The 21968-nt window shown below is 23.0% G+C and overlaps 4 protein-coding genes across 4 annotated transcripts; 3 read left to right on the forward strand and 1 right to left on the reverse strand.

Annotated features, from left to right (window-relative positions):
- Positions 1–297: 297 nt before the first annotated feature.
- Positions 298–2331, forward strand: PVVCY_0201000 (aspartate--tRNA ligase, putative; the record flags this gene model as incomplete). The annotated part of the gene is made up of 1 exon (XM_008628113.1): positions 298–2331. One exon carries the CDS (start codon positions 298–300, stop codon positions 2329–2331), a length of 2034 nt encoding a protein of 677 aa, XP_008626335.1.
- A 668-nt stretch (positions 2332–2999) lies between these two features.
- PVVCY_0201010 (conserved Plasmodium protein, unknown function) lies at positions 3000–4433 on the forward strand (the record flags this gene model as incomplete). The annotated part of the gene is made up of 1 exon (XM_008628112.1): positions 3000–4433. The coding sequence occupies one exon, from the start codon at positions 3000–3002 to the stop codon at positions 4431–4433; it is 1434 nt and encodes a 477-aa protein (XP_008626334.1).
- Positions 4434–5444: 1011 nt separating this feature from the next.
- On the forward strand, positions 5445–8772 carry PVVCY_0201020 (DNA mismatch repair protein PMS1, putative; the record flags this gene model as incomplete). The annotated part of the gene is made up of 2 exons (XM_008628111.1): positions 5445–8377; positions 8463–8772. The coding sequence occupies 2 exons, from the start codon at positions 5445–5447 to the stop codon at positions 8770–8772; spliced, it is 3243 nt and encodes a 1080-aa protein (XP_008626333.1).
- A 356-nt stretch (positions 8773–9128) lies between these two features.
- PVVCY_0201030 (conserved Plasmodium protein, unknown function) lies at positions 9129–21968 on the reverse strand (the record flags this gene model as incomplete). Its single annotated transcript, XM_008628110.1, has 4 exons — positions 9129–19736; positions 19828–21252; positions 21345–21565; positions 21719–21968. The coding sequence occupies 4 exons, from the start codon at positions 21966–21968 to the stop codon at positions 9129–9131; spliced, it is 12504 nt and encodes a 4167-aa protein (XP_008626332.1).

A 21968-nucleotide genomic window follows, 5' to 3' on the forward strand; every position in this document is an offset into this window, starting at 1 on the left:
ATCAAAAATATATATTATATTGATTATAGTTACATAAAAATTATTAAAACCCCAAAATATAATATCTACAATCGGGATTTAAAAAAAATATAGGATATGAGTAATAGTGTAATATACCGGATTTAGCAATTTTTTTATGGTGTTGATATATTTTTACCCATTATAAAAATAATTAATAGATATAATTTCAATCTTATGCTTTTCAGATTTTTATTTATTTTTCAATTTTTCTTTGATCTCTATTTATTTTAATATTTTTTTAGAATAAAAAGGGATACTTACATTTGTATAGGTAATATGAACAAACGGCTTATCACACAATTGGATAAAATAAATGATATAAAAAAAAATATATTTATAATAAGGAAAGAAAAAAAAAAAATAATAAATAGCTTATTTTCAGTTAGGGGAAAACAGCGTTTTTTACCTTTGATAAAATTTAATAAAAATTTTGGAAAATCTACCAATTTAATATTTCTAAATGAATTTAAGAAATTAAAAAACTTTTATCCATATACAAAAATACATAAAATAGAAAACATAAGAAAAGGTTGTTTAAAGAACAAAGATAATAGTAGCCATAACAAAAAGGTTGATCAAACTTATAATGAAATGGAATCAGAACAAGTGAATAACAATGGGGATATAATTCCCGATGAAATAAATGACAAAAAAAAAGAAAAGAAAGCTAAAAAGTTAGAAGAAAAAAAATTAAAATTAGCAAAAAAATTGGAAAGAGAAAATTTAAAAAATGAAGCTGCAAAAGTTTTAGAGCATGTATGTGAAGATATAGATAAAGAAAATTATGGATATGTTAAACTTAATATGATGATGGAAAATGGAAAAAAAATACATCTTTACAATCCAGAAGAAATATATAATTCATTATATGAAACTAGCGATATAAATTTGGAAAAAAATGAAAAAAGAGAAGATGTAGAAAGTGAAGTGAATAATAAGAGTAGTAAACTTGAGGAAGGATCAAACTTATGGGTAAGAGGTAGAATCCATGATATAAGAAGTAAAGGTTCTTTGGCATTTATTATTTTAAGAAATAAAATATATTCTTTACAATGTATACTTGATATAAAAAATATAAATAATGACAAGAATATGATAAAATGGGTTAGTAACTTATCACTTGAATCTATTGTTGATATATATGGAAAATTAGTTAAGCCTGAAATACCTATTGATAGTACAAATATAAAATATGAAATTCATATTCATAAAATATTTTGCATAAATAAAAATAGTAAGGAGTTACCATTTTTATTAAAGGATGCCAACATGAAAGAAACAAATGATGAAGCTACTATTCGAGTAAATCAGGATAACAGACTTAATAATAGATGCATAGATTTACGTACATATGCAAATTATAGTATATTTTATTTACAATCAGAAATATGTAAAATATTTAGAAATTATTTAATTGATAATAATTTTACTGAAATTCACACACCTAAATTGTTAGGAGAGAGTAGTGAAGGGGGAGCTAATGCTTTTCAAATAAATTATTTTAATCAGAACGGGTTCTTAGCTCAATCTCCACAATTATATAAACAGATGTGTATCAACTCTGGATTTGATCGTGTTTTTGAAATAGGGCCCGTTTTTAGAGCTGAAAATAGTAACACGTATAGACACTTATGTGAATATGTATCGCTAGATGTTGAAATGACATATAAATTTGATTATATGGAAAATGTATATTTTTATGATTCTATGTTTAAAAATATATTTAATAAATTAATAAATAATGAAAAAAATAAATTATTTATAAAAAATATAAAAAATCAATATCCTTCTGAAGATTTCAAATGGCTAGCTGTCACACCCATATTTACGTATGAACAAGCAATAAAAATATTGATAGAACATAAAAAACTTAATTTACAGCCAGAAGAAATATTAACATATGATATGACAACAGATATGGAAAAAGAGTTAGGAAAAATTATAAAACAAACACATGATACTGATTATTATATTATTATTAATTTTCCATCTTGTCTTAGACCATTTTATACAATGTATAATGAGGAAGATCCAAAAATTTCAAATTCATATGATTTTTTTATGAGAGGGGAAGAAATATTATCAGGTTCACAAAGAATTAGTGATGTAAAACTTTTATTAGATAATATTAAAAAATTTAATTTAGATCCTAAAAAGCTAGATTTTTATATTGATTCATTTGCTTATTCATCATATCCTCACTCGGGTTGTGGTATAGGTTTAGAGAGAGTTCTTATGCTTTTCCTTGGTCTTAACAACATACGAAAAACATCTCTTTTCCCTAGAGATCCAAAGCGTTTAACTCCCTGAACTGTTCAGGCATAATATGAAAAATTTTATATGTACATTCTTTGTTTTGCCTTTTGGCTAGCTATTCATTTTGATGTGGTCCAAAAAACACATGAGTCAAAACCCTCATTCAGTGGAAATTGGAAAAATAATAGACCTTGTTAATATTTTTTTCATTATATCTTCGTATATTTTGTTATTTCGTGTTCATAAGTTTATGATTTTTCATTTATCTACTTTTAATTGTAAAAAAAAATAAACTAAAAATAAAATGAAAAAATGTTCTGAACAACTTTCGAATTTAATTGGTCGCAAGGTGAGGCTTGTCCCGGCGTAGGCACTCATAATATAAGAAAATAAAATCGAAAAAATAAATATAAAATAATATGCACAATTATATAGGCATTTTTTTCTGCTTTTTAAAATGTTTTCATATTTAATAAAGTGTGTATCATTTTAAAAGAATAAAATTAATTAGCTAACTAATTAATTAGTGTAATTATAAACAAAAATACGTGAATAACATTAGCACAGATATATATGTGTATGCGCGTGTGTGTGACAATTATGGTTTTCATTATATTGTAGTGATTGAAAAATAGAGGATAAATATGTTATTCTTAATTTTAATAAAATAAAAAAAGTAAAAATGTAAAGTTAAAAAAAACGCAAAATACAAACGATCAAATATGAGTAATAGAAATGTGAGTGAAAGAGTTGAAGAACAAGTAGGGGGTAGCATAAAAAAGTGTGTAGAGAGTAAATTAGAAAATAAAAATATTCATGTTAAAAAAATAAAACAATTTTTCAAATTAAAAAACAAATATTATAAGTTTGTAAAAAAAAAATATAGGTTAAAGATATGGAGTTGTTATAAAGTAAAAGGTAGAACAGAAAGGTGGGAGAAAAAACAAAATAAACCAAAAGAATTTAAATATTATACAGATATAGGATTGTTTTTAAAAAAATTGATTGATGATATATTCGAATTAGTTAGAGAAATGTATATAGAGATAAGTAGCTATTTAAAAGAGGTGCTCCCCAACATTAATATAAAATATATTATATATGTTTTTTTTATGTGTATTTTTGTAAATATAATATTATTTATTTGTTCATTATTTGTTTATTTCTTTTTGTATTTTTATATAATTCCACAAAATAAATATGTCTATAAAATAAACTTTTCATTGGCACGTGATCCTATTGATACCTATTTAAGCATAGAAGATTTTTGTGACAAAAAAAATAAAATAAATGAGAATACTTTTTGCCTGAACAGTCAGGAAAAAAAATGCTTAAAAGATTTAAATTTTTTTTTTAAAAATGAAAATGTAGATAAAATAAACAGTAATAAAGACATGTGTTGTTTTTCTAAAAATTCAAATAATAGGATAGATAATGATTTTTCTTTTTTTTTTAACAAGAATTTTTTCGAAAAAAATAATGAAGATATTTTGTCTTATTTTTATGAAAGGAATGCAGAATATAAATATTTAGAAAGTAACATATTAAAAGGAGAAGTTAATTTTAATAATATTATAAGAACGGATAATGAAATACAGAATAATTGGAAAATTTACAATTATTTTATTTCCTTTTTTACAAAAAAAAAGAATACTAATAAGCTTAAAATAAAAAAAGGATATAAAATTGATATATTATTAAATTTTTCTTACATAAACAATAGTCATAATGATAAGTTAAATTTTCTACAAATAGACACACACGTATATAATTATCACAACAGTTTAATATTAAAAAGTAAAAAAATGCATATGAAAAATAAAAATTATGATTTTATAAATAATTTGCATTTAATTTTTAATGCCCCCTTTTATTTTTTTAATTTATTTATTCATAATAAAATAAAATTGTATTTAATAAATGAGCATATATATACTGACTCATTTAAAAAAATAAGAATATATATTTTCCCAGCAATACAAATGATTGATGCCAATATTGTTGTATTAGTTTATTCTAATTTTTATTATTATTACATTTATAAACACCCTATTCTTTTTTCTTATATTGTTTTTTTATTATCCTTTGTATTGATTTTTTTTAATAGCATTTTGTTTTTATTTGGAGGTATGTATTATTACCTGTACAACAATTGAGGGAAGTGTGAATAAGACCAAAAGCCTTCAAAATCTTAATAATGTAAAAGTTCATGTATGCATATTTATTTACCTATTTTCTATTTATCATATTTTTTTAATGAATATGCAGACACACAAATGGGGTATACCCATATATGTGTAACTCATAATTTAAAAATACTATCTTTTAGCAATTTTATAAAATTTCAACGTAGACATATATACACATTTCTACGCTTTATGAGACTAATTTTTTGTTTTATTTATTTTTTTTATAAAAAATATAAACTCTGTATCAATTTTTTCATACTCTCTAATAATATTTCAATATATCTTTAGTAATACTAAAATTATAATTTTTTTTATTGTCCTAGTTATATTTTATTAATGTGGCAATTACCTTCGTGTGCAATAAAAGGAGAATGCATAAATGGCTTATTATGCCAAGCTATAACTAGTGTAAAAAAGATGAAAAAAAATATATACTGGGTATTCTAATTCATTATGAAAGAAAAAAAGTTAGGAGTAAAATATTGAAAAAGTAGCGAGGGAAATATTGAGAAATATGTCATATCAAAATAGTAAAAATTTTCTTTTTATTATATATTTTAAAAGTTTTTAAATAGTAAAAGTGGAAATATATTTATTTTTTTTTAATATTTTTTGGCGGTTTTTCTTTACGCATAAAAATTTCAATAGCATACAGCCATATGAGAAAAATATGGAGTATCATTTTTAATGCATATAAATTATAGCTTTGTAAAAACTGCAATCATTGAAAATATTTATTTTTAATTTATATATTTTTTATAATAAAATGAAAAAATTTGGTTTTATAAATTGGCATTAATTGTGTTTTGTTTTTAATTCATTATTTTTAAAAGTTAATATAATAAGGGTGTGCTCACTCAAATGTTTTGTCTTTGGCTTGATTTGTCAAATGTACATGTACATAGCTAGCCATTCAAAAAAAAATATGAACATGTTCATGTGAATTTTGGTACATGTGGGTGTGTGCAAATTATTCAGATGAAGATTAAAACCATTGGTGATGAGTCAATTCACAACATTTGTAGTAGTCAAGTAATATTTACTTTAAGTAATGTTGTGAAAGAGTTAGTAGAAAATTCTATCGATGCAGGTGCTACGGAAATAAAAGTAAAATTAGTTGACAATGGGATAAAATTAATAGAGGTTAGCGATAATGGAAATGGAATAAAAAAAATAAATTTTGAAAATGTATGTGCAAGACATGCAACTTCAAAAATTTCAGAATTTGATGATATACATAATGTATTGGATACTCTTGGATTTCGAGGGGAAGCATTAAATTCATTATGTATGTTAAGTGATTTATATATTAGTACAAAGCATGATGAATTTGAGCATGGTTATTTATTAAAATTTGATAAGTTTGGAAAATTACTTCATGAAGAGCCAATTGCTAGATTACGAGGAACTACAGTAAGTTGTGAAAACATATTTAAAAATATTCCAATAAGAAAAAAAGATTTAATAAAAAATATAAAAAGTCAATTAAGTGATCTCTTAAGTTTAATGCAACAATATGCTATAATATATTATGAAATAAAATTTATGATTTTTAATATTGTTACGCAAAAAGGGTCAACAAAAAATATGAACATGCTCATAACAAATGGTAGTGATGATATAAAAAAAAATTTTTATTCAATTTTTGGTAAAAAAAATATTGGAAATTTGATTGATTTAAATATTAAGAATGAAAATTGGCTAGTCAAAGGATATATAAGTGATAGTAATAGTGGAAGAAGAGATAAAGACTTACAATTTTATTACATGAATAGTAGACCTATACATATAATAAAAAATGTTAATAAAATAATTAATACTATATATAGAGAATTTAATAGTAGGCTTTATCCAATTATTATATGTAACATAATATCTGATGCTAAAAATATAGATATTAATGTGACTCCTGATAAAAGGGAAGTTTTTTTTACTTTTGAAAATGAACTATGTGAACAAATAAAAACTGAATTAATTAAATTACTAACTCCAAAAACAACAAATCTTGTTGATACACAAATTGATGATTATTTTTTTAAAAAAAACAATCAAGCTATAAAAAATGATGAAGTAATAAATGAACATTCTACAAACACAGAATGTCCAGACATTGAAAATGAGGATGCATGTTATACTAGCACAGATTATAAACAAGTTGTAAAAAACGAAGAAAATGATAACATATTTAGAACAGAAATAAATGAAAATGAGGATACTGAAAATTTTGATTTTAATGAAGAAAGACAAAAAATATATATTAATAAAATGAACAATCAAAAAGAGAATAATTATGACGATATAAAAGAAAATTATATTAACAATAATGTAAAAATAAAAAAAGAATTTGAAAAATCATATGAAGATGAACTTGATAAACTTAATGAATATCCATCAGAAATGAAAATCCTTGTGAAAGAAGAACCAGTAGAATATTATGAGTATCAATATGAAGAATATCCAAATTTTAGTGATGAAAATATTTTACATAATTCAAATAATGTAAGTTCAAATCGAAAAGAAGAAGATGCCACATCTTTTGAAGATAAAGAGTTAAGTGATTATTCGAGTGTAGGAAAATATAAAGTAGATGCAAAGGAAGATACATTTAGTAAATATGGGTTAAATAAAACAAGAATCAAAAAATCGGGTTCAAAATCGGGTTCAAAATCGGGTTCAAAATCAGATGCAATAAAAACGGAAGTGGAAGAAAAAAACAATGAAAGTGAAGAGGAAAGGAAAGAGCTTGGAAATGGAGAAATCGTTTATGAGTACAAACTAGATGATGCGGATGATAACGATGGGAGTGGTGGAGATGACAATGGTAGAGATGAAAGTGGGCATGATGAACAGGCAAAAAGGAATGAAGTAAAAAAAGAAGTTATCAATGAAAATGAGTATTCCTTTGAAAATTTAAAAGAAAATATAAAAAATAGTTGCATCAAAAATATTCCTATAAATATTAATACATATATTAATAGAGAAGATATGAAAGAAGGATTTGACTATGACCAAATTCATTTGATAAACTTAACAAACAGTGAGAAGGTGCGAAATGCAATTTTTAAAAAAATAAAAGAAGTTGAAAAAGTAAATGATTATTTATGTTTAACAGATGAAAAAGAAGAAAATAAATATAACAATATATTTAACACCAATTTGAATATACAAAAAAGTTGTAACAATAGTAGTAGCACAGTTAGTGGTAATGGGGAAGAGGAGGATATAAATTTCGATAACATTGATGAGCAACAAAAAGATTTATATTTTAAATCTAATTTGTTTAATAAGTTAAAAATATGTGGACAATTTAATAAGGGATTTATAATATCAAAAATAGACCTGCTTTATTTTAAAAACGAATTAGAAGAAGATGGAGCAGAAGAAGATGAAAATTCTGAACATAAAAACAATTATGCTTTATTTATTATAGATCAGCATGCAGCTGATGAGAAGTCAAACTTTGAAAAGTACAACAAAATATTTACTATGAAGTCTCAAAAGTTAATAAATAAAATTGAATTAGAGTTAAGTCCATCTCAGATTCATATTATTGAAAAGAATTTTGTAATTTTTTTGAGGAATGGATTTGAAATAGAAATTGCTGAAGAGCCAATTAATAAAAAAAGAAAAATAAATAAAGATGAGGATGAAGAAAATGATATGCCATATGAAGAAAGTTTAGTGGAAATAAAAGTTTATTTATTATCACTACCTGTCTTTAATGGTAAAATTTTAGAGGTAGTTGATTTTATGTCCCTTTTATATCACCTAAGCAATCATCCTATAATATTTGATAAAGGGATTGATGATTCATTTTTAAAAGATAAAAACAAACTGACTGATAATACGGGGACGTGGTTTAACTACAATTTCCCTCGCCCTCAAAAGGTCTGGAGAATCTTAGCATCAAAGTAAGTTCGCGGTTTTGGCAGTTTATATATATTTTTATTATTTTTTTTATTTTTTCTATATTTTTTTGGCTTTCACCTTTTCCAGGGCGTGTCGAAATGCGGTTATGGTTGGGAAACCACTAAACATTTCAGAGATGATAACAATTAAAAAAAAGTTAAGCGTTTTACAAAATCCATGGAATTGCCCCCATGGTAGACCAACGATCAAATATATTATCAACAACATTGAAGTACAAAAATGTTATACAAATTATTATTTAAAATTATATGAAGAAATAGCAAATTTAAGGATAACAAAAAATTATGAAGGTTACAAACATATATTTCATGATCACATTTTCTTTTTAATTATGTCCACAAAACCAATGCTTGGACCTGTTCTGAAGTTTCAGTAAGTCTTGGTAAGGGTGGAAATGGAATAAAAAATGCAAGGACTAGCCCTTTCTATGTTTTTTCTACTTTTTTTTCTACTTTTTTTTCTACTTTTTTTCTACTTTTTTTTCTACTTTTTTTCTACTTTTTTTTGAACTTTTTTTTCTATATTTTTTAAATTTTGACTGGCTCAAGCTCGGCGAAGACGGGTACGAGCAGCATTCCTCATTTTGCTAAACTAATTAATCGGATTAAACAATTTACTATGATGATTTACATAAAGAGAAATGACTATTATGTGTGTTTGAAAATGATGTAGGATGTTAGACAAGCCTTTTTCATCGGTCATTTTTTATCTGTATTTTTTATTGGTCATTTTTTATCTGTATTTTTTCTCTAAATCATGAGTTGAATTTATCCACATATAGAGAATGAATTTTTGTTCGTTTTCTGGCAAATAGGAAATAGATGGATTTGCATTTTGAATAGATTGGAATGTAAAATATTGATAATAAAAAAGCATTAAATATAAATCATAATTATTAATTTTATTTTTAAAATATATTTGTAAATTATTCCAATAGTTTTGTATTTTTGTAAGATTCATTTTGTCGTCATCTTTTAATTTGTGTATGATTAATTGATAATAAAAATCGTAAACATCTGTTGTGTTTTTATATATATCTAATATGTTGAGTAAAAATATAGGGAAGTTTCCAGACTTCGTGCTATGATTGCGATTGCCAAGGTTGTAGTTGCCAACGGTATTATTTGATATGTTCATTGCTGAGTTTTCATGAGATGAGGCACTATTTTTTTTACTTTGGGGTGTGGCAATATTTGTGCCACCGAACTTTGCGAAGAGGTAGTATTGGATTTGTGAACTTCGGATGAAGTACTTGTTAAATTTATTAGTATGATAATTTTTTAAATAAAAACAATCATAATTTTGTTCTGGTAAATTTTTAATGTAATTGTTTGTATCTTTGAGAAGTGTTTCTTTTTCAGATGCTTTAGAAGATCGTTTTGAAGGATAGGAATATTTAGAATTCATTTTATTTATTAGTTTTAAAAATTCATCATTTGTTTTTGAAATAAATAAATCAGTACATGATATATTTTTAATTAGATATTCTTCGATAGTAGTTTTAATTTTGTTTTCACTAGAATACCAACTCCACATTCGGCCTTTATTAAAAAATAATTCATTTGCTTCTGCTAGATTATTATTTATGTACATTTTTAAAAGTATTTTATATTGTATATAATTTTGAAAGAAGTAAAAATAGTTAGCAAAAAAGATTAATAATTGTAAACTTTCTTCTTTTCCTTCTGCTTTTAATTCAGTATCTTTTCTAAATAGTTTACTTTGTTTTATATGAGTATTAAGTTTATTTATTTTTTTATTTTTTTTTTCTCCTTCTTGGCAATTATCAGCAATATCAATATCCCAATAATCTAAAATGTATAAAGAATATTTTAATAAATTTATCATTTTAGATTTTTTATAAATATTTTTAAAATGTTTTTGACATTTTTTATTTGTATTTAGTGTTTCTAAATAGGATGACAAGAAACCCTTTCCATATTTATTTAATACTGTGTCTTTCATTAGTGATTCATAACTTTCTTCCTGTTTGTCATAACCTTCTACATGCTCGTCGTAGTTCTCTTCATCCTCGTCGTAAGACTTCTTTACTGGTTCTAGAGTAGGAGACGGAACAGATAATGTTTCTTTATTATATTCATTTGAAAGTAAATTAGAATCTGAGTCATAATATTTTAGATCATAATTTGGTATATTGTTTTGTTTTGTATCGTTATCAGGTGAAGGATTGGTAGATGTAACTTTTTTTTTTATAGAAAAAAATTCTAATGTTTGATCGAAACTACTTGAAGTGGATTCAGAGGAAGAGGATGTATTGTATTCTTCTGAATGTGTTTGAGAAGTGTTGGGTTTGTTATTTTGTATGCACAGAAAAGATATTGGACTATACTTTTTATTATTTTGTAGTGATTCAAATATTTTATACCATTCTTTATCAGCAATTATTTGTTTGATAGTTCCAAAGTATTGCCAACCTTTAAAAGAAATAATGTTATAATTAATTATTACTAAAAGTATTTTAATAAAATTATAAATATTTTTATTAAATATATCTACTTGATCTGTATTTTGATTTTCTGATTTTTGAAAAATATTTATTTTTTGTTTTTTTTTATTATCTTGGGATGATAAAATGTGTTGTTTATTTATTTTTATATGACTATAATTACAAGTAAAAAAATGAAGTATATCTATATCTGCATTTTTTAATAATATATATTCATCTTGTATATTTATTCGATTTCCTATAATTATTTTACAAATAACTACCATATATTTTTTACAATTAGATAGAATTTTTAAATATATCTTACTTAGTTCATCTTTTATTTTTAAATATGTATCATTATTTATAAAGTTTAAGACGGAATCAAAGGTGGTTGATGTGTTAGTTTGATTTAGTGTTTCTATATATTTGTTTATAACATTATGAGCCTTTTTATATATAAAGTTGTAAGAAAATGTTGGATTCTTTTCTACTTCTTCATTTGGTGTAACTAAATTTATACAATGCTCCATGAGGAATAATAAACTGATATAAATAAATTCATATCCTTTAGAATATGTTGTTTGAATATAATTAAATAAAATAAAAATAAAACTTTTTATATCATATTTTAATATTATTTTTTTTTGTTTTTTGTCATAATATAAATAATTTTCTTCATTATTAAATAGTAGCTTGTTAATAGTTGGCAAATAAATATTTACAACTTTTATCAGCATTATAAAAAATAAGCTTTTTACTACCTCCGCTTTATCATCAATATCATTATCCAGGTTGTTCAGATCATTTTTGACATGATTTATATATGTCGATTGTGTTCCGTTATTACATTTATTTGAAGTTTTAAAAAAATAGGACACTTTTTCATTCGGATTACTACTTTCTACTTCTACATGTGTCTTAAGATAGTTCATAGCTTGCAATATGATAAAAAAATAATAAAATTGATATACCCGTCCTTGGTACATTCTTTTGGTTGAGCTATTTCGATGTGTTTTCAAAATTAATCGTACCATTTTTTTTAAATAATAAAAAACATTTTGGCTATTCATTGAAGATAATGTAAAATAAAAATTTTTTGATTTTTCAAATAAATTTAAGATAGTAGTTTCTTGATGGATTGACATAAATAATATACTTTTTAATTCATTTTTTATCCATTTTTTAATTATATATTTAATATTTATATATTTTAGACAAAGAGTTATTATGGCATTTGTATTAATTTGTATATTTTCTACTTGGTTATGTTCATTTTGTTCAACAAATTCATTTATTTTTTCTTCATCAAATTCGAGTTTTACTTCATTGTTTGTGTTTGTAGTGTATAGACAATGTTCATCTGCCATTTTGGATAGTCCCGTAATTATTGCTTCTTCTTTTTCATTGAAAATGTTTGTTATAGTATTTTCTGACGAGTATCTATCATTTTCATCACATTCAGTGGGATACATTTCGTTCAAGTTGTCATTTTTTATGTTGTCGAATTTGTCATTGTCCGTATCACTTGTGTTACACATTGTTTGGTCTATATAGATGTCATTGCTAAAGGGTTCAACTTTGGCTTTTAACTTTTCCGTTTCTAACTTTTCCGTTTCTTGAGCCTGAATAAATAATGTCTCAAAGTCGTCAAAATTGCTGAGATGGTGTTGGTCTTGTGTGGCTGAGGAAATAAATTGGATGAGATTTTGTAAATATAATTCATCTATTTTTTCATTTTTAAAAAAAGTAATAACAACAATTTTAAAGAGAATATATTTAACTATTTCTTGACAATTTTTAATGGAAAATAAGATTAAAAATAAAATATCAATTTCAAATATGTTATCTACAATTAATTTATAAAAAGCTTTTTGATTATATATACTATAGTTATGTATAAAATTGTAAAAAATATAAAATTTATTGAGTTTATTTTTATCAAGAAACATCCATTTTGTATATCTTAGTTTTATTTGATTCTGAACTTGCTCATAATTTTGTAATAAAACATGTTTAAATAATTGTTGATACTTGTCATTATTTATTTGATCAAATTTTATTACAATATTATAGTAAATAAACAAGTCTAAAAATATTTTAAAGTATTTTTTTTTTGAATAAAAGTATGTATATATATCATTAGTAGTTAGCATAATATATGGATTAAATAGTTTACTATCAAAACTTATTTCATTATGTTCTATAATTTGTTGTCCTATATAATATCCAAAATAATTTCTTTGCATTAAATTGATGACTTCTTTTACTTGCTCATAGTCAGGTAAACTTAAAAAAATGTAAGGATAAAAATCGATTCTTAAATAGTTTAGTAAAAAATTTAAATCATATAAATATGGTGAAGCATTAGATTTGTTTAGTAGGTAGTCGAAATTGTCTTGGTTTGTTTTGTTTTCTATATTTTCAAATTTTGAAATGTTCAAATTGTTTTTATTAAATTTTTTTAAGCTTGTTTGGTTGAGTGAAAATGTGAAGCTTTGTGATGGGGAATCAAAATCTGTGTTATTTATTTTGAAATAAGAATTTGATAAGAAGTTTGAAAGATACAATAAAATCATGTTGTTGTTAAACTGGTTTTGTGTTATTTGGTCTATTTTAGATGAAATTTCAGGATATACAATAGAAAATATATTTTGTGTATTATTTATTTGTAAACATTGATCAGAATCTGTTTGAGATGAACTACTATTTATGATATAATTATGATTTAAATTATTTTTGAAATAAAAAAAAACTTTTCTAATATTAACCATTGTAGATATTAATTTATTTTTTGATAGATTAGCTATATGTTGATGTAAGTAGGATAATGATTTATCGAAACTGATCTGAAAAGAGGATAGCATAATAAAATAGATTGCTGGACATATATAATATAAACATATTTGGTATATATAAAATAATATTTTAAAAATAAAATCAATATTAAAACTTAAACGTTGAAAATTTTTTAAAATATATATAAGTAAAAAATTGTTAGATATTTGTTTTTGGATTTCTTGCATTATTTCTTTTTCTACTTCGATTTCAAAAATGTATTGAAATTTTGTTTGATACTTATTTGTTAAGGTGTGATCATTATTGTGAAAATGTGAGCTATTTGGATCGTTGTCTATTTCCTTTGTTTTATCAGTTTGAGAATGGAAATTGGTTTGGTTATTTGACAAGGATAATAGGTCGTTGTATATTTTACAAGTGATATATTTATTTTGTATAAATAATTCATATTTAGTGTGCTCTAAATTAATTTTAGACATATCTATAATTTTTACTATTATTTCTAGAATATTTTCACTTTTATTTTTATATAAGCTTTTAACGATATTTTTTTTAAATGCATCCTCAAAATATAATTTTTGTAAATCCATTTTATTTATATTGTTTATATACAAATGGAATAATAGATATCGAATTATAGAGATTGAAATTAATAATTTTTTTAAAAATATATGTTCTTCATTTTGTTCTCCTACTCGGTAGACACTACGAATAAATGCATCTATAATAGAAATTTTTTTAACTATTAGAATCTGATTATTTTGTAAAATATGTTTAAAGAAATTATAAATAAATATGTAGTCTTTGACATGGAGTAAATAAAGAAAAGCGGCATCTAAATTATTATGAAATAAACATTTATAAAAATAATATTTAGGATTTATTTTATAATTTTGTTCTTTTTCTTTATCTATATAAAAATGAACTCCATCAATAAGTCCCTCATCATTTTCTTCATTTGTATTTTCTATTATTGTGCTGACCATTTTTGTATTTTTTAATATTTGCTTAATACTATTAACTGATCGAATTATTTGGTTTGTTTTCCATTTTGAGATTGTAGATTTGTTTATTTTTGTATAAATTACTTTTAAATGATTTATAAAAACGTTGCTAAGAAACATATTTTGGTATCTTTCATTTTGTGTAAAACAATTTATTTCATTTTTATTTAGATAATCTGCTTGATTATTATTTTCTTTCGATTTTTTTTCACTATGTGTACTTAGTAATTTTTTGTAATGGTTAATTTTTAAGTGATTCAAACTGTTTTCGTTATCACTATCTTGTTTGCATCTAATTTGGTCATCTTCATTTTCTTCTGAAGTATCATCAGTGCTTGTTGTATTTTGTTCATCTTTTTCTACATCTGAATTGTTTGAATATTTTGGGTTCAGATTTGTATTTTTTATGGGATCAATTTCGTTGCGCATAAATAAGCTAGAAACAGATTGAGTTTTTTTATTTTCGGATTTTTCAAAATCGCTAGATATGTCATCATATTTATATGTACCTTCATTTATTATGTTATCTAAAAATATGGATTCAAAAAGGGATATATCCATTTCTTCATCGTTTTCAATAAAATTTAGTTGGCTAGTTTTTATTTTTTCTGAACAGTTAGAAGTGGAAGAGGCTTTACAATTTGGAGAAAACGATGAAAAGTCATTTTTTTTTAATGAAATATCTTGAAGTAAATCATAAGTTGTTGTAAAATTATGAGAAATCGTGTTCATATTATTTATTGCTACATTTTGATGATTGATGATTGAGGTGAGGTCAGTTTTTTTCCAAATATATTTGTATATATTATTAACAAAAAATGAATAATCTGAGCATAAATAGGATGAAAAAAATAGAGATAAATTATATACATACTGAGGATTATGTGGTAGTAAGATTGTATAGTAGGTCATAACATTTTGAATAAACGTTTTATATTTTTTTAGTTTTTTATTTTGAGAAGATATCATAAACAGGATCAAATAAAATGTGACTAAAGGCTCGTTTTTAATGGGATCTATATTGATGTCAGTTTTTGAATTTGTTTGATCTCCATTATGTGAAACTATGACACTTACAGCAAATGCAATAGAGTCTAGTACTTGTTCAGGCTTATCAATTTGCAATTGCTTTATTAGTTTGATTACCCTTTTGTAATTATAGCATATAGCTATATTATATTCAATAATATTTTTAAATATTTTAAATTTATTTTTTTCTGTATGTATAGCTATATAATTATCATAAATAATATGTTTCGAAGTATAATTTATATTAACAGTTTTATAATTAACTTGATTCGAATCAATATTATTTAAAGAATTAACATTTTTGATTATATCTGGTGTTTCTTGTGTTTGTACAATTAGTTTTGAAAAAGAATGATATATATCTTCATTAGATTTTGTTTGAATGTTTGTATTTACACAATCTTCTTTATTTGTATCAGATTTATTTAAAACTTTTTGTATATATAGCATTGTTTTTAAGCACAAAACAGTTTCTTTAATTTTGTCAACTTGGCTGAAAATCCCTTTTTGCGATGTAACTTTTTTCAAAAAATTATAAAAATTGTAAAAATTGTCATATATAGTTATCGTTTTTGCTTTGGCTAATATTAAATAATTTATAACATTCGAATAGTCATGAACATTTTTTAAATCTGGATATTGGTCATCATAATATTTGATAAACAAATGTAAATATCTGAAGTCGTTTGAATAAAATAATATAATATAAAATAGAATGAAAAAGAAAATATGAACTTGTACAGAATTAAAAAGGTTGTAATATACTTGTAAACAATTTTGTGTAAAATTATCATCTTTATAATTAGTATATAATATTATATATTTAAATATTTTAAATATATTTAATATATTTTTTTTCATATTATTTTTAGAACTAATAATAATATTGATATTTATATTTAATTTATTTTCTTCATTATTTATTTCTTTATTTAAAAATTTTATAATATCTAAAGCGTTTAAATGTTTTTCAAATATGTCTAAGTATTTTTCAACAAGTTCACAATTTGGTGTGTAGCTACTTCCCGCTTTTTCATCCTCGTCTTCGTCTTCTTGATTTGTTCTGACTTTATCGGTATAGCAGTTTATTATATATTCTAAATGTTCATTATGCATTACTACATTTTTTTCATTATCTTTTTTTTTTTTGAAAATGGAGTTAATGTCAAAGTGTGTTGAGTTTGAGAAGTCTTGTTTGGAATGGCAAAAATCGTGTTCACTATTTTTATGGTGTGTGTTTAGAGAATATTCTTGGGTTAGTTGATATGTCTGAGGTTTGGTTGTTACATTTTTGGGGAAGAGATTATAAAAATCGTTAAATATTGAGATAAAATGAATCAAATTAATTTTAATGTATTTATAAAAAATAATTAAAAATAGGTAGCAAAACTGATAATTATCATTTAGAATAATTTTATGTTTATAAGCATAATGTATATATTTTAAGAATATGTATATTTCATCTATCTTTGTATTTTTTCTATCCTTTTTTTTATTATAATTTATGGCATTTTTTGAAATATTTTCAAATGTTTTGAAAGGGACTTGTGTAAATATACGATTTTTATTATCAGCATGAATGATAGGTCGAGTAAAATGTTTGAATTGCAATTGCTTTAATGTTGTTAAACAAAAGATGACATAAAGTTGTTCTGATGTGTATAATATATTAAAATAAATTGATTCTAAAACATTTGCTGGATTTTTAAAATATAATTCAACTATATCATTTTCAAAAATGGAATAATAAGATTCTTTAGATGTCATTATATATGCATTAATATATTTATAATTAGATAATGCATCTATTATTTTATTATAAAATAAACTTATATTGGCATTTTCTTGATCATATTCATAGGAAATATATTTTTTGTCAAAATCTATAGTTAGACATAATTTTTTATATATATCCATTAATAGAAATTCTTCAAATTTTATATTTTTATGGTTCTCTTTAGATTGTAAATACATCTTAATTAGTATAAAAAGACTATATATTAGTATTACATTTTTATTTTTAATATTATTTTTTTTTAAATATATTTGTAATTTATTTTTTATAAAATTTGGATCACATAAATTGGAATCATTCCAGTTTTCTTCCTTTTGTATAGTCACATTTTCACCACTATCAGGGTTGCTATCATTTTGTGTGTTTTCGAATTTATTGTAAGAATGGCTTGTTTGGGGGTTCATATAATTATTGTTTTCATTGCCCATCGAGTTAGATCGTGCAATATTATTATCTTCAGTTTCTTCTTTCCAATCTTCGAGACTTATTGATGTGTTTTTCTCATTTTGTTTAGTATTCATTTTTTTGACAAAGCGATTAAAATAGTTACAATTATATGTGTATTTTTTTTTTATTTTATCGTAGTTAAATATTTTATATATATTATTTTGATTAGCTATTTTCATTGATACATAAACAAACATCAATAATCTGCTTCGAATTAAATGAGTTTCTGTTATTATTTTTATACATCGAATTATAAAAAATTCAAAAAAATCATTTTCTGAACAGTATATTTCATAAGTATTTTTTTTATTAACATTATATTTTTTATGTTCGAAGGGTAAGGATGGGCATTCAAATTTAGAGTTACGTTTGTTGTTGCTCATTTTTAATGTTTCACCATTATTTGATATGCTAGAATGTGCTTGATTTTGGGTATTATTTGATTTGGAGTCTTGATTAAACTGTTCTTGTGTAGAACTTATTTTTGGCAAACCATTTTCAAGACTATCCGACTTGCTTGATAATATGTTTATTTTTTTAATACGAGGTAAGAGAAAAAAGAAATCTTCGATTTTTGTATTTAGAGGAATGTAATAAAAAATTTGTTGCCAATTATTATCTATATAACATTTAAAATATTTATAAAAAATTTTAATTAAAATATAATTTTTATTTATTAAAAAATATTTTATAATATCGAATGGAGTATAATCATATTTAAATTTTGTCCAATTGATAAGATATATGTTTGTACTTTTTTTATCACAATCTGGTATATCAGTCAAATTTTTATTTTCATAATTTTGATCATAGTCAGAAAATGAATAACTATAATTGGAAGTGCTTTCTTCAGGTACACTTTCTGCATTCATCTCATTTTTTTCATTTGCTTCTTCATTTGTTTTGAATATATTGAACAAATCAGTGATGTTGCTTTTATTATTATTATTAGTAGTTGTAGTAGCACATTTACCAGGGTGTCCATTTTTTATAATTTTTTTAGCTATATAGTAAGAACTTTTATTTTTTCTTTCTCTTTCCAACAATTTTATTAAATATTTAAATGCTTTATATTTGTACACTTGTTGTAGTAACTCTATTTTATACTTTAACAATATATTTTTCATATCTTCATTTGTATTTATTATTTCAATAGTTGGCTCAAAAGCTTTATAATCCAAATCAAATAAATATTCCCTTTTCTCGTTTTCTTCTTTTTCTTCCTCATTTTCTTCCTCGTTTTCTTCCTCGTTTTCATAGTCACTCCATCTAGAACTTCGATCGGAGCTGGTGCCTTGGCTAGACTCACTACTTTGATCGGGCACTTCAATATCTAGCCAACCTTGATAACGCTTTTTCAAATTAGCTTGTGTAATTGTGGTTATAAATAAATGTTCGTCCATTTCATTTTGATCTGAACAGTCAGAAATTTCATCATAGTTTTCATTTTCTTTTAATATATAACATATTAATCTAAGAGCAGTAAATAAAACATTTTTTAATTTATTTAATTGTATATCAATATCGATATGTATATCTGATTTAGTTATATTTATTTTGTTGACAAGATGATATTTATTTATATATTTAGAGGGATAATATATATGTTCATCTTTTGAAAGGGTATAAACAAAATGATCATAATTATTATTTTCTTCTCCATAGTTCATATTTGTTAGTATAGGTGGTCCAGCATTATATGCATCTTCCTTTAAACTTAGCAATTTGATAACTTCCTCTGAACTAGCTCGAACTAAAAATGGATCATAAGTAACTGCTCGACCGAGAAAAGCAAATAAGTCTCGTATCTTGAAGAGACACTAAAAAAAAATGGAAAAGAATGACATAAAATTAGATGGGGTAAAAAAATAAGATATAATGGAAAATTGAAACAAATGAAAGTGTAAATACCTGATAGTCGAGAAGTGAAGAATCCAAGTATCGTCCATTATAATCATAAATTGAATAAATAAAAAATTGATGAAGTACAGTAAATAAATATAATTCCGATTTTAATACTGCATCGTAATAATTATGAAAAAATAAATGTAATAATAATTCTTGTTTATTTAAAAATTTAAATTTATATAATATTAAATCAAAATTTTGTTCTGAATTTTGTAAAATTAAATAATATTCATCTATTTTACATAAATATATATTGTTATATGAATCTAAAGGAGAAAGATATTTTTTATTGCTTGTTAAATCTTTTAAGAAGCCCATATATAAAAATTCTTTTTCTATTTTGTCATCATCAAATTCTTTGTTAAATGCTTTTATTTTATTTTGATTTATTTCATGAATATTTAAATATTTACTATATTTTAAAAGTTCTTTTATTTTTTCATCATCCTTTAATTCTTTTTGTTCATAAATATTATTAAAATGGCTTGTTAATTTTTTTATTGTCTGACTATATAGATGTGTAACAAAATTGAATTGTATATCATCGCTAGCTAGATCATTCCAAAGTGGATCTATTTTTGTTGAAACATAATTTTTATGTAATGATGTGTTTAGATTAGATTCTGTATTGTTTTCGATATTTACTAAAGTTACATGCATATTATTTCTTTTGTATAAATTGTGACTTATATCATATAATAAGTTAGTAGAATTCATATTATCTGAGCCAAACATTTTTGAAAAAGAATAACTTTCAATCTTTTGATAATATTTATGTATTCCATCTGTAAACGTTTGAAACATAGATGCATATTTATTATTGTTTAATTTATTTTGTGTATTTTTTTCTAAAAATTTTGCACTATAAATTAAGAATAAAATATTATCATCATTTATAGATACAGATGAAATTTCTGATATTTTATTAATATATTCTAATGTGTATTTTTCAATTTCTTGTAAACTTTTATTATTAAAATATTTTAGCTGACTACATTGTTTTTCTCCTAAAAATTTATGAAAATGGCTAGTTAAGTAACTGTCTTTATTTTGAGATTTTGTTATTTCATTATGTATGTTGTTTATATTATTTTTTTCATTTTCATCTCTTTTAAATATGAATAATTCATTTGAATTAAAAGTTATAATAAAATAATTTTTATTTAAAGATACTGAAGTGATATTCTTTGTGCCTTTTTCAAATTTTATATCATTAGGTATAGGTAATTTATTTTTTTGTGAATTATTTGTTTTTATATTATATATAACTATATAGATACATTTTTCTTTTTCATTTATATAAGAAATGACTAAAGTTTGTTTATTTTCAATTTTAAAATATATTTCATTGATATTTTTTGGAAGTTCAAAGGTTTTCACAATTTCCATTTGAGGCGAGGGATTTAGACAATCCTTGATATTCATTTGCTATAAATAAAAAAATAAAAATTACATCAGTAAACTTGATAAATAAAATGTGTATATATGTATATATATTACTATTCTCTTCTTGTTCATACCCATAATTGTCCATTTTTATCGAGAATGTGCAGAAGATCTTCGAAAACAAAAAAGAAAATCGATGGAACTGATATGCTATTTCGTGTTAGCAAGTTCAGCTCATTTATTTTATTGTTAGTAAAAACTGTTTGAAATTCTTCGACAAATATTTGATTTCCTTTTTGTAGAATTATTAAGTTTAAATTTGGTACGCAAAGACATTTATCGATTTTGTTGGTATCTATAAGAAAGCAAAAAAAAAATTATATTTTATAGTATATATAGACTAAATTGTGGGTAAATGATTTTTATATGACAAAGAACAAATTTCACATGAACAAGATAGAAAATATTTTCATAAATTCTTGCATGTTCATAAATTATTGTCTTTTACCAATTAAAGGATTTTCATATTTAAAGAAATTCCATTTTTCCAGTTGTTGAATACATATCAAAATAACTTTTTCTAAATGTATAACAAATGTGTCATCATATTGTGATATTGATTTTTTACAAAAAGAATATTTTGTATTTATTACTTCAAGTGGGCCTGAAGTATTATTTATTTTACTGTTTTTATAAAATACGTTGATATCATGAACAATGTCATTGATATTTAACTCCAAAACTTTGTTGACATACAT

This window comes from Plasmodium vinckei (genome assembly GCF_900681995.1).
Source record: "Plasmodium vinckei vinckei genome assembly, chromosome: PVVCY_02".
In the NCBI taxonomy this organism is placed as follows: Eukaryota; Apicomplexa; class Aconoidasida; order Haemosporida; family Plasmodiidae; genus Plasmodium; species Plasmodium vinckei.